Source organism: Mixophyes fleayi, chromosome 3, assembly GCF_038048845.1.
Source record: "Mixophyes fleayi isolate aMixFle1 chromosome 3, aMixFle1.hap1, whole genome shotgun sequence".
NCBI lineage: Eukaryota > Metazoa > Chordata > Amphibia > Anura > Limnodynastidae > Mixophyes > Mixophyes fleayi.
Window position 1 is genome coordinate 175,376,565 of NC_134404.1, and position 15,691 is coordinate 175,392,255.

A 15,691-nucleotide genomic window follows, 5' to 3' on the forward strand; every position below is an offset into this window, starting at 1 on the left:
TTTTTTTAACCCCTCTGTGCTCCCCCTTATTTTTTAACCCCTCTGTCATGCTGCCCCCCCGTTTTTTAACCCCTTTGTGCCCCCCTCGTTTTCCTCCCTTCACTTACCTTTTCTCCCTCTCTTGGTCTTCTCTGCTGCTCTGTGCTCCATTGCTCCAGACTGACTGAATGCTGGGCATGACATGATGACATCACACCCAGCATTCAGACAGTCTGAATAGAGCACAGAGCAGCAGAGAGGAGGGATGCCGGCTCCGCGATCAGGTGAGTATGTTTTGTTTTTTTTTTAAACTAGCCTGCTCCCCCCACCAACGACCGAGCCCCCCCCCCCCCCTGCCCAAAAAAAAAAAAAAAAAAAAAAGAAAAGGAAAAAAAACGTTTTGAAAAAAAATATTTGAAATTAAAAAAAATCAGCAGCGCAAGGGCCCGGGCCGGGCCCCCTGACATGCCGGGCCCGGGTAATTAGTACCCGCTCCCCCCCCCTCTCGGCGGCCCTGGGCGTGTTACCAGGACAGGTGCAAGGTTGCTCGTGCCCTAGGCAAAGCTTTGAGTTACTGCCTCTCCTCCCCCCACTTCCTAGCCCCTCACACACTTGACATATGTGAAATAAATATAATAACTCTTACCTTCTTTTGGCTGGTTGGCGGGCAAGACTGCAGTTCAGATGCACTGATGCACTGTCCTCCAGCTATTCTCATACATTCTCATCTGTCCACTAGCTATTCTCACATATGCCACCCCCTACCCAACAGCTTTTGTGACACATGCAACCCCCCACCCTAGCTAGCTTTTTTTCACACATGCCCGGCTGCCCACCAGCTTTTCTCTCAAATGCCACCCTGGCCATCTTCTTTTGTCAAACATGCCCCCGGCCAAACCGCTTTCCTTTCACGTGCCCCTTTGCCAAACAGCTTTTTTTCTCACATGCCTTCTTGCTTAATGCTCTATGTCATTTAGATGGCCTTTCTCTATTTATCTGCATGTGTTAATGTTTTCTGAAGATTTAAAATTAACTACTAATAGACAGCAATAGATGAGAGAGAAATAATGGCAAATACTAAAAAAAATGGTTGCTCAGTCTCCTGCAGTTCCTTTAAATTAATAGTCTGTAACTCATGAGAAATTGAAACCGTACCCCTTTACCCCCCATTTTCCCCAACCCACTCTTCTCCACAATTTTCACCAGCCACCCCATCCCAAGTTTTTTTCTGTCACCTCTCCCCAGTTTTTCCCTGCCACCCTTCCCCCCCCTGCATTCTTTAGCCTTCTCCTCTCCCCCCATATATTTTCTTGCCTCCCTTTCACCCATTTTCTCTGTAGTAATGTAATTATCTTCTCTTCTTGTCCGCTTCTTCCTTCTTCTTTGCTTTCCTTGCTCCTCTCCAGTGACAGTGTCGTGAACGCATTTATATATTCTTGAGGATCTGCAGGATGGGTATGTAGCAGGCGGGCGTGCGCCCTGGACAATCGCACCGCCCACATTAACTATAAATGTCTTTCTGAGACATTATTAATCTGTTTCCTCGACCACAGTGAAGCCCCTAAGAGTCCAACACCCTAGGCAGTTGCCTAATGGTGGCCCTGTTTGTAAACAATAAACTTGGCAAATAATAGATCGGCTCTATACCTGGGCAAAGACCCTTCTTTCTCAGGAGTCCATTTACAAAGGTGCGATGAGCCATTTTCACCATAAAATGGCTATTGCATCTCATTGCATTATTAACAAAGGGTTCAATGCAGGTTATGGCATTAGGCACCCAATCTTACAGAGACCCGCCTATAAATTTATGTTTATGCAGCCAGAGCCTTAAGCTCCAATGGGGCAGGGACTGATGTAACAAAATATCCTATGTACAGAGCTGCGGAATTAGTGACGCTATATAAATAAATGATGATGCTCAAACAGATTTACAAAACCACACTGCTGTAGTTTATTCAGGAATGTCAGGATGGTACACTCAGCAAGAGGTGTGGTTCCAGCAATCACACAAACAAAAATATTTACACTCTCCCACAACCATCTTCTAACTAAACACTAATCACCTCACTAGGGACCAGTCAACTAATTCAGCGTCTGCCGCCCTGCACACAGGCATAAAACCAGCTATTTATGCTTCCTCCCCAGCACTAAGGCTGGGTGCACACTATAGAAAATTTCTCCAGATGCAATATAGTTAACGATTTTACCAACGACCAAAAAAAAAAAATCTCCAACCAGCATGTCAATTCATATGTACACACTAAACACATTTTACAAGATTTACCTTTAGATCTGTCCTCTTCCTCTGACATACTGATCGGCTGAAAAGATTGTGACTCTGCTCACTCCATAAAGATCTATGGACATTGCCAGTCATGAGTGCAGGATTGGAACAATGTTCCATCGTTGAACGAGAGTTTTAGTCCGGTTTAAAAATCAAATGATACAATGTGCTTTGGAACGATCATTCATCGAACAGAAGCCGCTGGGAGAGAGACAGCGTCATCATCAGGGGAAATCATCCATACCAACGTTGCTTGGAGAGAACTTCATACTCCGGGTTCAAGGTAAATAGCCAAGTATCACTACCCAGGATATATGCACATGGTACTTACTTGGACTGCATTGTGTTAAAACTAGAGATGCTCAGGCTCGGTTCCTCAGAAACCGAACACACCCGAACTTAGGGGATCCGACTACCGATCTGAGTCGGCCTGGTACTTTCGCGCTTTTTCTCACCGTGACTCACTTGTTGGACTATATGAATACATGAACTGTCAATACCGGTCATCACGTGTGTTCACTAGGTTCAGTAATTAAAAGAGCAAGTGCTATGTTTTGCTACTGAGTGACAGTATGCATGGTTTACATTGATACATAGTTGCATTGATATCTATTACATCTTACATCTATGTACTAATATACTATGGGGCGTATTCAATTGTCAGTGAAAACGCCAAAAATCCCGCGGTCCGCGCAATATTACCGCGGAAAAACAGTTAATACGGTAATTTACTCGCTGGATTTCAGCTCGCAGCTCCCTGAGCCGCAAGCTGAAATCCAGCTACAAATTACCGTATTAACTGTAATAGTTCTAACGCCGCGGGACTTCTAAACAATTGAATATGCCCCTATATGTATGGTATTGATTTGCCGTTGGATTGTCTGTCAGTTCCAGCATTAGAATATTCCAAGGTCTTTGTTTATAGGTGGGTTATATTTATGTTCATGGGTTAACGGTGGAAGCAAAATTTCCTAATCATCATTTTATTATATACTTTATCATTACTGAGTTGGAAGTATATTGATAGGTGTGCTTATCTATATATATATATCCATCATGCTGTATTTGAGCGCCGGATAATTACTTTCGATAAACATTCATTGTTGGAGCGTACACACTAATGCAATATCGGCCGATCACCATGTTATTGGCCCAATAATCAGCTGAAAAACCTGTAGGGTGTACCCAGCTTAACTATACCCAAAAATCAATCACACCCATGTATTCCACCTGTGAACCTTTGTGCAGAGAAGTGTGAAGAATTGACATTGTCCTGCAGCATGATCCTGCAAATTACCAGAGAAAGTATCAGTCTTCCTCTTAACAGTACGTGGCAACCTGCCCTCTTTGTCACTAATATATATATATATATATATATATATATATATATATCTATATATATAGGGATACTCTGCACTCTCCAAACATATAATTAATGCTGTACTAGATACTTTTCTATTATACAAAACAGGGAATGTTAGTTACACATATTGCAATATATGTTAAGCTGACCAACTGCGCCAAAGTCTTCCCATTCTGGTCAATCATAACATGATCAAATGCTATGCTTTTTTATCTGGGCTTAAGGCTTATCTGCACACAGCTTTTAAAGGCAAGTCTTTTCCACGCAATAAGCAGCCATGGGAGAACTGGGACTCACCTGACACTAATTGGAATTAATGAAAAGAATGGGGTGCAAGAGTGATGGGGACTTACATTGTATAAAGAAAAACAGACGTAGATCCTCTGCACTCTGCATGTACAGACTGGAGTGCAAGAGGGGGGTTGCCAACATTGTATAGACAAAAAACAAGGATACTCTGCACTCTCCAAACATATTTAATTAACTTGTTAGATATATATATGTATACACTAGAGATGAGTGGGCTCGGATTCCGCTAATCCGAGCCCACCCGAACAGTGCGGATCCGAATGGATCCGAGCACTGTTCGGATATTTCCGGCGGGCAAAAAATTGAAAACGAGGCTCTGTCGTCCAAGTCTCGCGTCGAATCTCGCGAGGGGTGGGAGGCAGGGCCCAGAACAATTCCATCTTGTACCTCTTTTTTTGGCATTATGTGCTCAAGCTACCTCGTGCAACCTTTTGGCCTAAAAACAATATTGTGAGGTGTTCAGAATAGACTGGGAATTAGTGGAAATGATTGTTATTGAATGTTATTGAGGTTAATAATAGCGTAGGAGTGAAAAAAAAAACCCCACAAAACTGGTTTTTAGCACTTTTTGTTTTTTTCTAAATAAATCCGAATCCAAAACCTTAAATCCGAACCAAAACCTTTCGTCAGGTGTTTTGCGAAACAAATCCGAACCCAAAACCTCAAGCAAATCCGAATCCAAAACACAAAACACGAGACACCAAAAGTGGCGGGTGCACATCCCTAGTATACACATAAATACACTCGCACACACAGTATATATATCTTGGGCAATTTCTATTTGTTTTTTGGAACGGTTGTTCCTGTGGAGATTTTTTAATAAATATGAGAAATAGTTCTATCCTTATCAATGCGATAAGGATTGAAAACTATTTTTCATTTTCTGCGGTGCTTGTTCAATATGCCCCTAATACACTACAAAGAGGGTGGACGAAGATGTTTTATCAACAGTGTTCATGATGTTGAGATAATTTAGGACAACTACATTACCTCTCCGTTTTAACACTGTAAAAATAATAATTTTAGTTTGAAAAAAAATCAAATAAATGTAATAACTGTGCCAAAAGTGATATAAATCAATTTCGCAGAAAGTGGTTTATAGTTTTCAGCAAAGAATAATGATAAATTTGTGTTATTTACATGTATGGAAAATACTCTGTTGGATTTATAGATTTATTCTCTTTGAGGATAATGTATAGTTCCAGTTTCTGAGTATGACAGTGTTATGTGATAAAGAAAGCATGTCTGCTATGTCACTATTCCCATACTGTACTTGCACGTCCTTATCGGCTTGTACGGCTGAATGCGAAGTTACGTTCCCAGGACTTCTGACCCCTCCCGCTCCCCGTAGCCAGAGACATGACGTGTGTGTGAACCGGAGGACGCTAGAAGCTCAGCACCATAGACATGTCTGCTGACTGGGAAGAGATACGGCGGCTGGCGGCCGACTTCCAGCGAGCCCAGCTCAGCGACACTGTACAGAGGTAACCGGGTGTCCACGTACCCGAGCCTGTCCTGGACTTTGATATCTTGATGACAGGGCTACGAAACAGCATAGTGTTATAGCATGCCCAGTCCACATATGTTATACTGGTTGCCCTACAGTCGTTACAAGTTGCTGCATGCTTTGCTGAGACTTGTAGTTCCACAGCATCTATGGAGGCAACTATTGCAAGTACTGATGAAGTTTAGCACTGATAATTCTGCATCTGCGGTATTATGCAGTTCACAACACTAAACTTTCCGATCAACCCTTCCTTCTACCCCTCCCATTTCACTTTAGTATACTATTACAGATATTTATGCAGAATTAATTGGTGTTAAACACCATTCTCATCAATTCATTATTTCAGAACAAGTAAGTCCAATAATAAATTATATGGGGAGCTTGCAGAGCATTATGTACTGGGTTGAAGAGTTCATGATGGAGGGTCTGCTCCTCATAGAATAACTGCCCCCTCAACCCCACCAGCCTGGTGGTCCTGAACTACTACCGCTGGTGTGCATCCTCCCCTTGTGCCAGCATCATCCAGGCACCGGTCTCCATTCTTTTGCTTTTTCGTTCTCTTATTACAAACTGCCTTTAAGGGACATAAGAAGATGGAGTACTGACAACATGCAGCAGAGCAGGGTCATAAGGAGAGGAGGAGGAGGTGACATGATGGTTGAGGTGTGGGTGAGAAAGCAGATGTTGCGGTAGCAGGTGAAAAAACATCTGTTTTTATTCAGGACAGAAGATTATTAATGGTAGATTTGACCTTACGAACTGAAAGTGACAGAGAAAAAGGTTAACCACAACTGCATAGTATATATCATCAAAGATACTATATAGTATAAAATATATGGACAGTATACATATAACTGCCTAAAACCTATTGGGGTGTGACCATGCGAAATGATGCAAATGTATTATTTTGTTACAGCTATATTTATGCATTACATAGCATACTATGGGAGCATCACACCATTATATAAATGTCAAAATATTGTGAATTTTAGAGCCTTAGGGGAACATTTATCAAAACTCGCAAAATATGAAAAATAGTTTTCAATCCTTATCGCATTGATAAGGATTGAACTATTTCTCATATTTATTAAAAAAGCAACCGAAAAACTGCTGTTCCTGTGAAGTGGAAAACATACTTACCACTGCTGCTTCGTTCAAGATGCAGTATGCGGTCAACGGGGCTCCTCTTCTGACTCCAGTGCGCATGCGCCGAGTGAAACCCTCGGGCTTGCGCACAGACATCTCTGTTCTCACTCTGCAACTATAGTTGCAGAGAGCGAGCGGTGAGTGACAGGGAGGGATCATGTGATCCCTCCACACATGCGCTGTTCAGTTCTGCTCTTCGGAGCAGAACTGACAGTACTGAAACTCTTCATTAATGATAATGTATGCCAGCTTGAGCTAAGTTAATTACATTTATTGTTAAATAGCGTTACTGAGCTCTCCCGATAAATTGTAAAAAATCACCGAAAACTATTGTTTTCGGGGATTTTACAGGGGAAACCTTTGATAAATTACAGTTAGCAGTAAGTCAATTGGTCAATAGATCTCAGTCTATGCTTCCAAACCAGATACAGACTACAATTCTGTAAACTTCTTGCTCCTCAGTAGCTGTAACCACTGGTCATGTGTTTCTGCATCCACTAGAAGGTTTCTTAAAGTTTGAAATAATTGGTTAGTTGACCAATACTAACGTCTCCTTCATAACCCTCTAAAAAGAGATGTATCTCTTCTATGTACTTTACTAGTCTGGAGGGATGCATGATTGTGTTAAGTTTGTTTTATTTCTTTCCATGTTTATATGGTTCTGATGAGCTGAAAAACAAGGATTTTGACTTCACCAATTTCTTGCTTGTGCTTGTGCATGTTGACTTGTCTTTGATGCTAATTACATTTTATGGATGATGCAGAATGCATATAGTTGTATACTATACTGAAATGTTTGTTGGCTATTGATTGTGTTCTTGGCTCATTTAATTTGTATGCACTAAATATACTGCATTGCTGTAACAGCAACCACAGTGATGTACCAAAAAGAAAATGTTTATTAAAATAATTGCATTATAAATAAATAGATATGTACTAGAAAAAATTGTAGACTTTGGTTGTTATTGGTAGCACCACCTCTTTGTTTTGTACCACTTTTTATAAATGATCTGTATAGCCAGGAATAGGTCCATATTGCATTTGGTGATTCTAAAAGTTGACCTGTGTAATAAACAGCACAAAGTTTTAATGTATTTAAAACTATGCCTTAAACCTTGTTTATTAAGTAAGAATGACAGAAATCTTGAATTCCAAGTATTTTGCAAATGTGTTACATTGAGGGACACAACCTCCTGGAGTATAGGTCCTGCCACTAAGAATTGACATCAATAGAAGTTACCTCCACCGTACCTACCCCATTGGTATGACACATGCTAAATCAGTTTTAGCGTTGTGTTAGTAGGAGATAGACACAAACCTTTGAGCCGATTTTTTTTTTTAATTTTTATTTTTTAACTTTTGTATTTATTTTTTCACGTTTTCTGTTGAATTAAGCAGATTTGATCTGTTCTTTTTCCCCCAGCAATTCGATTCGGCCACTACAGAGGCTTCACTGTTGCTGTGACGCCCTGTTGCTGTGGTCTGAAGACTCGTCAAATGAGGGATGCAGCTAGAACTATGTAATTTTTATACCTTCTTCCCATTCCTGATGCTTTTTGCTACTTTGTACTTACAGGACAACACCTGGCCACACCGTGCTCTGAGACATGGTTTTTTTGGGGTAGAACAAGAGCATGCACCAGGGGCCTTCTCCTGGCTGCCTCTGATCCCAGATCTAGATGTGGCGGTCACTGATAGTCCTGTAGTGATTTCACCGGCAAGTTTGTTTCTACTCCTGTAGATCATTTGCAAGCCCACCTGTGGCCACAGCCATGCTCCAAAAGTCTGATTGAGAACCGCTTAGTACCTGGGGGAGAAGTGAACAAGTGGTAGAAAGTTCTGTGCTCCCACCTTAAGCCAAGGGAAGTGTCAAGTTCAGAGTTATTATTAGGAGCGATCTCTTCCACTTTGCACCTCTCACTTACCCTTGTGTGGCAGTTTGCTTATAGTAGCTACAGCAAGGGACAAGGAGATCTTCCTGCCAACGCACCAGTCATTTCAGTGACATACTGGAGGTCACCCACTTGCAGCAGTCACCCAGCTTGGTTTAGATTTGGTTACTGGTTCACACTTGGTTACTGGTTCATACTTGCTCTCCTGTTAAAGTGCTCACTGGCACACGCCTCCTCTACTATCCATCTACTGAAACACATCTGCTCTCTGTGATTTACCATATATGAACAAGCCTTGTAAATTGCTAGTCTAGAGTAGTAGTGAGTATGCTTTTATTTTCCCTTTCTTTGCAATAAGGTACGTTTTTTATTGTCACAAACACTCTTTTATGGACTATTTCCAAATATACCTATAGACTTAATGTATTTCATGACATGGCTGAAATCTCGGAGGATGCAGCTTGCCTGACATACATTGACTGTGATAACTTTATTACTCCTGTTACTGTTGTGCAGCCTGCCTGAAACTACTGCAAAAAGTGATCTGGAGACGACAAGACAAGACAGTTGGGTAAGTGTGCAGTGGAGCAGACATAGGCATGGGCCTTTTCCATAATTCCATACATTTTTAGACTATATAGTTAGTCCCAGACCATATATCAGGCATCATGGTGGAAACCCGCAATGTGCTGGATTCCATGGCCAAAACAGCTTCCCTAGTCCCCATGCAGTCTTGAAAGTGACTCCATGTGCCATTTTTTTTGATCTTCTACATCTTCATCTGACTCCTCTCAGAACTCGTATAAGGAGGTGGAACCTCTCTACCATTTCTGAACAAAAAGAAAGTCTGGCAATCTGTAGGATGGTAATATCTTCTCAAGCAAGGAAAAATCCCCCTGAACACACGGAGCATCATGCAGAGATAGTTGATAATGTTATCTTTTATGTGTCCAAGACACTGTAATTGTCAAGGACTGCGCTACACCTGTGGAAAAGGATGAGGTTGTTTTTCGGCACCAAAGGTGGGCCCTACATGTATTCCTCAATCAGAAGAGTTTAAACTTCCCTGACTTTGGAATGCAAACACCTTAATAAATATTTTACCATTCTGAACCATCTCAACATCCTTTAGTCACTTTCAAACACCAACCAAATGGACAAAGCACGTTATTGTTGACCTGCTCATTTCATGTCTCTAAACTTACCACCATACCCATTTCCTGACACACTGGCATTTAGGGAAATGATGGACAGGTGGGTGGAAGGCTTTGCCAAATCCATAGTCTTAGTTGCAGGCTCTTGTCTCCACTAGAACCCACTAGGTGGCAAAGAAATTGAGAAAAGCTGATCCACTTTTTGTTTTATCATCTGGAATATGACATGGGCATGCCCTATCAAAAGATATTCTTGCAAGATGGATCCATGAGGTCGTCATACAGGCATATAGGGGGAAAGGTCTCAAAGTGCCCAAAACTATAAAGGAACATTCAACGAAAGCAGTGGCAACTTCTTGGACTCAAAGAGCACAAGTATCATCAGGGGAAATTTGTAAATTGGCAGGATGTTCTACAATCCACACCTTTACAATTACACACCTAACATTATATGTTGGACATGACACCAGTAACTGAAGCTTTTGAAGGAGGATCCTTCAGACTCAAGATCAATAAATAATTTCTGTTGTGCATTAAATTTGGTGACACTGATTATTGGCCCACTCTATATTATTACTGTTTGGGTACATCTCATTGGTCAGGGAGCGAAAGGAGTCCGAAGAGGAAATAAACAAATTATGTTTACCTGTTAATTTTGTTTTTCTTAAAAGATTCCATAGCAATATTCCCACGCTTGTTGTTTATTATATTTTTCAAAAGTAGCTTGGGAAGTTACTCAGATACACTGTGGAAGAGAAGGAATCACTTTATATAGCGTCAGGTGCTTTATTTTCCTGTCTGTCCTCAGTTGTGTAGGAAGTTAATCCATTAGTCATTACTGTCATGGAGTCTTTTGAGGAAATTAAATTAACAAGTAAACAACATTTCTTTATTTGAGGCAGCATTGGCCTTTGAATCTACTTTTCAGTAAACCAATTCCCTGTTTGTGATTTCAAAGGAAGCACATAAGGGTCATGCAGCATCCAAAGCTAAGATCTGTTCTGTTATCGGCAAGGTGTTTACTCCATAAGAAATGAGTTCCTGCCCTTCCATGTCACTGCACTCTCTATCATGTCTGTCTCCACATCATTAGCTGTGGCTTGTGCCACCAAGCTGCAGCCACATATTGTTCTGTGCACCTGTTTACTGAATGTTTACATGACTGCCTCAATGGACTCCAGTTCGCAGACATCTTTACAGTGCTGTGTCCCTCAATTAAATCTTTTCCACTTTAAAATATATTCTCGTCGAGTTCAGGGGGGACAATGATCTCACCCATTTGTTACTGTCTTTACTTTGACTGTTGGTTTTTGTTGGTACCATTCTGTGGGTTTTCTGGTCATATATTTCCTTTGTTCTTTGTGGCGTCTTCTGCTTTGGTGCCAAGCAGGTTTAGCTTGTGTCATGCTAGGTAGAGAGTATGGCCTGTCGAGAAGAAGACAACTTCTATTAGTGTCAATCTGACTAATGTAAATTCCATATGGTGTTGTGTCCCCCAGTTAACTCAACAAAGTTTTATTTTTATTTTTTTTTAACAAGTTCTGTACATACAATCTGAAATGTTTTGTACCCCTAGGTTATCTGAGCGGAACTGCATTGAGATTGTTGCTAAGCTCATTGCCGAGAAACAGTTGGATGTAGTGCACACACTTGATGGAAAAGAATATGTCACACCGTCCCAAATTTCTAAAGAGATCAGAGACGAGCTTCAAGTTAGAGGTGGTGGGTAAACTTTTTATTTTTAAAGCTGTAGTTAAGATTGCTTTCACTATTAACTGCTGCAGAATGTATTCAATTTTTATTTCTTTTCTCTTTATAGGGCGAGTAAACATAGTTGAACTGCAGCAGGTAAGTTCATTTGCCATAAATGCATATTAACATCGCTGTTACTCACTCACCGGTTGTGATTTCAGTATCAGTTGCAGTGAGTGAGTCATAATTAAATTAGGCTTTTATAATCAGTATGAACTTTCTTAAGATATACAGTGTTTTGTGGCTGCTTTTACGGTCTTTTAGTTCCCAACAACACTTTTCCTGATGAAGTCTATAACTAGGATATCTTTCTCTTAAAACATAGCAAAATTTTGATCGTATTTCCAATAAACAGAATATATATTTTTGCGCATATGAAACGTCAATATTAAATATGGTTCCTTAGGAAAATATCTAATTTCCTTTCCCTAGTCCATGGCAGCCCTTACAATGGGTTAATCCCTAATCAGCTAGTGCAGACAGGAAGAATTTTGACCCACCTGGTTCCTATATAAGGTAGCTCCTCCTCTTCCCCAGTGTCTTTTCTTCCTGTCTCAGCAGTGTGTAGGACACGATGTGTAGGAAGCTGAAGGAACCCCAAGGTAAGCCCTTAAAAAGTTACCTTTTTAAGCCCTTTTTTGGTTACTCTTCGGTTACTTAGTTCCTTTTTTCTATTGTCTACAATACCTCTGTGGAGCTTGTGCAGGGAAAAAGGAAATATAAACTGAAGAATCGTTTATGTACAAAAGCTATCGTACCAGTACCATCAAGTCAGGAAAACAGGGGATTCTATTGCAGACTGTTCCTCGTCCGGAAACCATCAGGTGCCTTCAGTACTAGATTTAAGGGTGCTAAGCAGCTATGTGCGAGCAAAACATTTATGGATGGAATCTATCAATTCAACTCTCAAAGCAGTAGAAAACAAAATTTTCTGACGGCAATAGACTTAAAGGATGCATATTTTCATATCCCAGTCACCAGCAGTTTCTGAGATTTGGCATTCAAGGACATCACTTCCAGTTCACTTGCCTCCCGTTTGGTCTTTCCATGTCTCCAAGAACATTCACCAAGGTCTTAATAGTTCTCATAGCAGCACTCTGGGAAAGAGGAGTGATTTTGTGGCCGTATCTGGACGATATTCTAATTTTGGCAAAGTCAGAACAAGCAGCTTTGGAGGTTACAGCCCAAGTAATCCAGTTTCTGCAACAGCACGGTTGGTTATTTCATGTACCAAAAAGCCATCTGACACCATCACAACAGCTTGTGTTTCTAGGAGTGCAAATAAATACAAGAACAGACAAAGTCTGCCTCTCTCCAGAAAGGATGGACAAAATCCAGTCCTTAGCGCACTAAGTTCAAGTTCAACCTCGTGTGTCACCGCAAACATATCTGCGCCTCCTAGGAATGTTTTCCTCAACAGTAGGAATCCTCCCGTGGGTAAGATGGCATATGAGAGATTTTCAAGCAAACCTCTTTGCGCAATGGGTTCGTACAGTGGGGTCTCTAGACTCCAAAGTCAACCTCGCAAGACCGGCAAGACAGTCCTTACGTTGGTGGCAGCTCCCAGGCCTGAGAAAACAAGGTGTGACTGTCTCGGAACCAGACTGGTGTGTCCTTGCCACAGACGCCAGTTCGGTAGGCTGGGGTGCTCACATGCAAGCTATGGTCACGCTGGGCACTTGGCGAGACGAAGAGAAATTTCTTCAGGGAAACATCTTGGGAGATGAGTGAGGTCTGGTGTGCCATTCAGTACTTCCAACCCTATCTACGAACCAAGCATCTACGAGTGTTCTCCGACAACAGGACTGTGGTAGCCTTCATAAACAAGGAAGGTGGTACCAAGAGCAGGGCAATGTTGGCTGAAATAACAGCATTAATGGAATGGGCAGAGGCGAACTTGAAATCTCTCTCAGCCCTTCACGCAGTAGACAAAGACAACTTAGTGGCGGACTACTTAAGCAGACACCAAGTCCACCCAGTAGAGTGGGAGCTGCATGAAGAAGTTTTTCAACTTATACAACGCAGATTTGGAACACCACAGATACACCTGATGGCCACAGGAAGCAATGCCAAGGTACCCGTCTTCTACTCCTGTCACAGAGACAACAGGGCCCTGGGGATAGATGCCATGTCAATGAAGTAGAACTTCAAGCTGGGGTATGTGTTTTCTCTCTTTCCAGTCATCCCCTCAGGTACTCAGGAAAATAAGGAAAGAGAAGGTGGAGGTGATAGTAGTCCTCCCGGCGTGGCCGCGGCGCCCTTGGTTCACTGTAGCACAGAGAATGTTGCTGGAACATCCATTGCCATTGCCAGTCAGGGCGGATCTCATACATCAGGGTCCAGTTCTACACCCAAATCCAGACTCCCTTGGTTTGATGGCGTGGAGACTGAGCAGTGATTGCTGAAATCCCAGAGGTATCTCGGATGAAGTAATAGACATTCTAATTCAGGCAAGGAAAAATAATTCCTCTATGATTTATTACAGAATTTGGAAAAAATTAATTTGTTGGACAAGGGACACGGCGAACGATCCCATGTCTGCCAGTGTGCTGCATGTGTTAGTTTCTCAAAGATGGTTTTGTTAAAGGACTAGCACCCGCTATGTTACAGGTGCAAGTATCTGCTCTTAGCATCCTTCCTGATATCAAGCTATCTTCTCAGGGTCTCGTCTTCCAGTTTTTTCAGGCACTGAAGAGGTTATGACTGAGGTTGAAACCATTCTTAGCCCCTTGGGACCTAAATATTATCTTGGACACCTTAACAACTTATCCTTTTGAACCCTTGCAAGACATATCTCTCAGGTGGCTGACTCTGAAGGTGCTCTTTCTGGTGGCAATCACTTCGGCTCGTTGAATAGGGGACATACACGAGTTATGGTGTAAAGAACCCTTCCTGAATATAAAGTAAGTTTGAGGATGAATCTGGGGTATCTACCCAAGGTTGTATATTCCTTCCACATCAATCAAGAATTGATTCTGCCATCTCTCTACCCTCATCCCACTAATAGTGACGAAACACGTCTCCATGCTCCAGATGTGGTTAGAGCTATATCTGCTTACATTATCAAGACTAAAAAAGGAAAAAAAAATAAAAAAATCTTAGGATCTTAGTTAGACAAAACAAATATTTGGACTTCCTGAAGGTCCTCGCAAAGGACATACCTCATCCAAACCCACATTGGCAAAGTGGATCAGAGAAGTGATTGCACAGGCCTACAGGGGAAAAAGGGCGTGAAGTATCTAGGATACTGAAGGTGCATTCAACTAGGGCGGTAGCGATCTCCTGGGCACATAGAACTCATGCATCGGCAAATGGCATCTGTAAGGCAGCCGGATGGTCGTCGATGCACACTTTCTCTAAGCATTATCTTCTTGAGAGGATACAAGAAGGAGACAGTTTGGGAGAAAGATTCTCCAGCAAGCGCTGTGAATAAATTTTTTCTTTGACATTATTAAGGTGTTAGTTTTATTGCCCTCCCAATTATTGTACTGCTCTGGTATATCCCATTGTAAGGGCTGCCATGAAGTAGGGAAAGGAAAATTGAGAATTATACTCGCCGTTAATTTCCTTTCCTTGAAATACTCCATGGCAGCCCTATATTTTCCCACCCTTGTTCTGTAGTTATGTATCGAACGGCTTGGGAAGTTACGAAAGACACTGAGGAAGAGGAGGATCTACCTTATATAGGGGCCAGGTGGGACAACATTCTTCCTGTCTATACTAGCTGATTAGGGATTAACCCATTGCAAGGGCTGCCATGGAGTATTTCAAGGAAAGGACATTAACGGTGAGTATAATTTTCAATTTTCTCTATGTTTCAGACTCTTATTTTTTTACACATGTAGCATGTTTCACTGATTACAGATTGAGAGAAGATAAAGACCTGGGAGACCTTAACCATTGTCTTCTGTAGCCACAGCATCTGTCTTTGCAATAAACCACAGATGACTTGCTGAATGTTTCTTGTAGCTGGGTCCCAGGCCTCTCTACATAAAAACATTCCTCTATTTTATTTTCCTAACTCCTGACACTGCAATAATCACAACATTCAAGTGGAGCAGAGCTTATTGCAATCAGTGGGGTACTATTGCTAAGGGTTAAGTAGGAAATATTTTAATCAATTGCAAAATCATCATTTGACCCATTCACTGCAGTAAATTTTGCTTCACCTATATTTTTATTTTATTTCAAACCCAAGAGAAATTCTTATTTCTCCTTACCAAATTCAAAATTTAATGTGCTCAACTATGTTTCTGATATACAGACTTAACAATGTTTATCATTGATTATGTTTTCTTCTTAACA

General features: G+C 41.4%; 1 protein-coding gene across 1 annotated transcript in view; it reads left to right on the forward strand.

Annotated features, from left to right (window-relative positions):
- Positions 1-5,281: 5,281 nt before the first annotated feature.
- Positions 5,282-15,691, forward strand: part of UFL1 (UFM1 specific ligase 1) — a 67,268-nt gene continuing 56,858 nt past the window's right edge. The window contains exons 1-3 of the mRNA XM_075202802.1: positions 5,282-5,419; positions 11,211-11,356; positions 11,454-11,482. Of these exons, the coding sequence (XP_075058903.1) occupies positions 5,343-5,419; positions 11,211-11,356; positions 11,454-11,482 (252 nt within the window). The 5' untranslated portion in view covers positions 5,282-5,342. The remainder of the gene's footprint in view (positions 5,420-11,210; positions 11,357-11,453; positions 11,483-15,691) is intronic.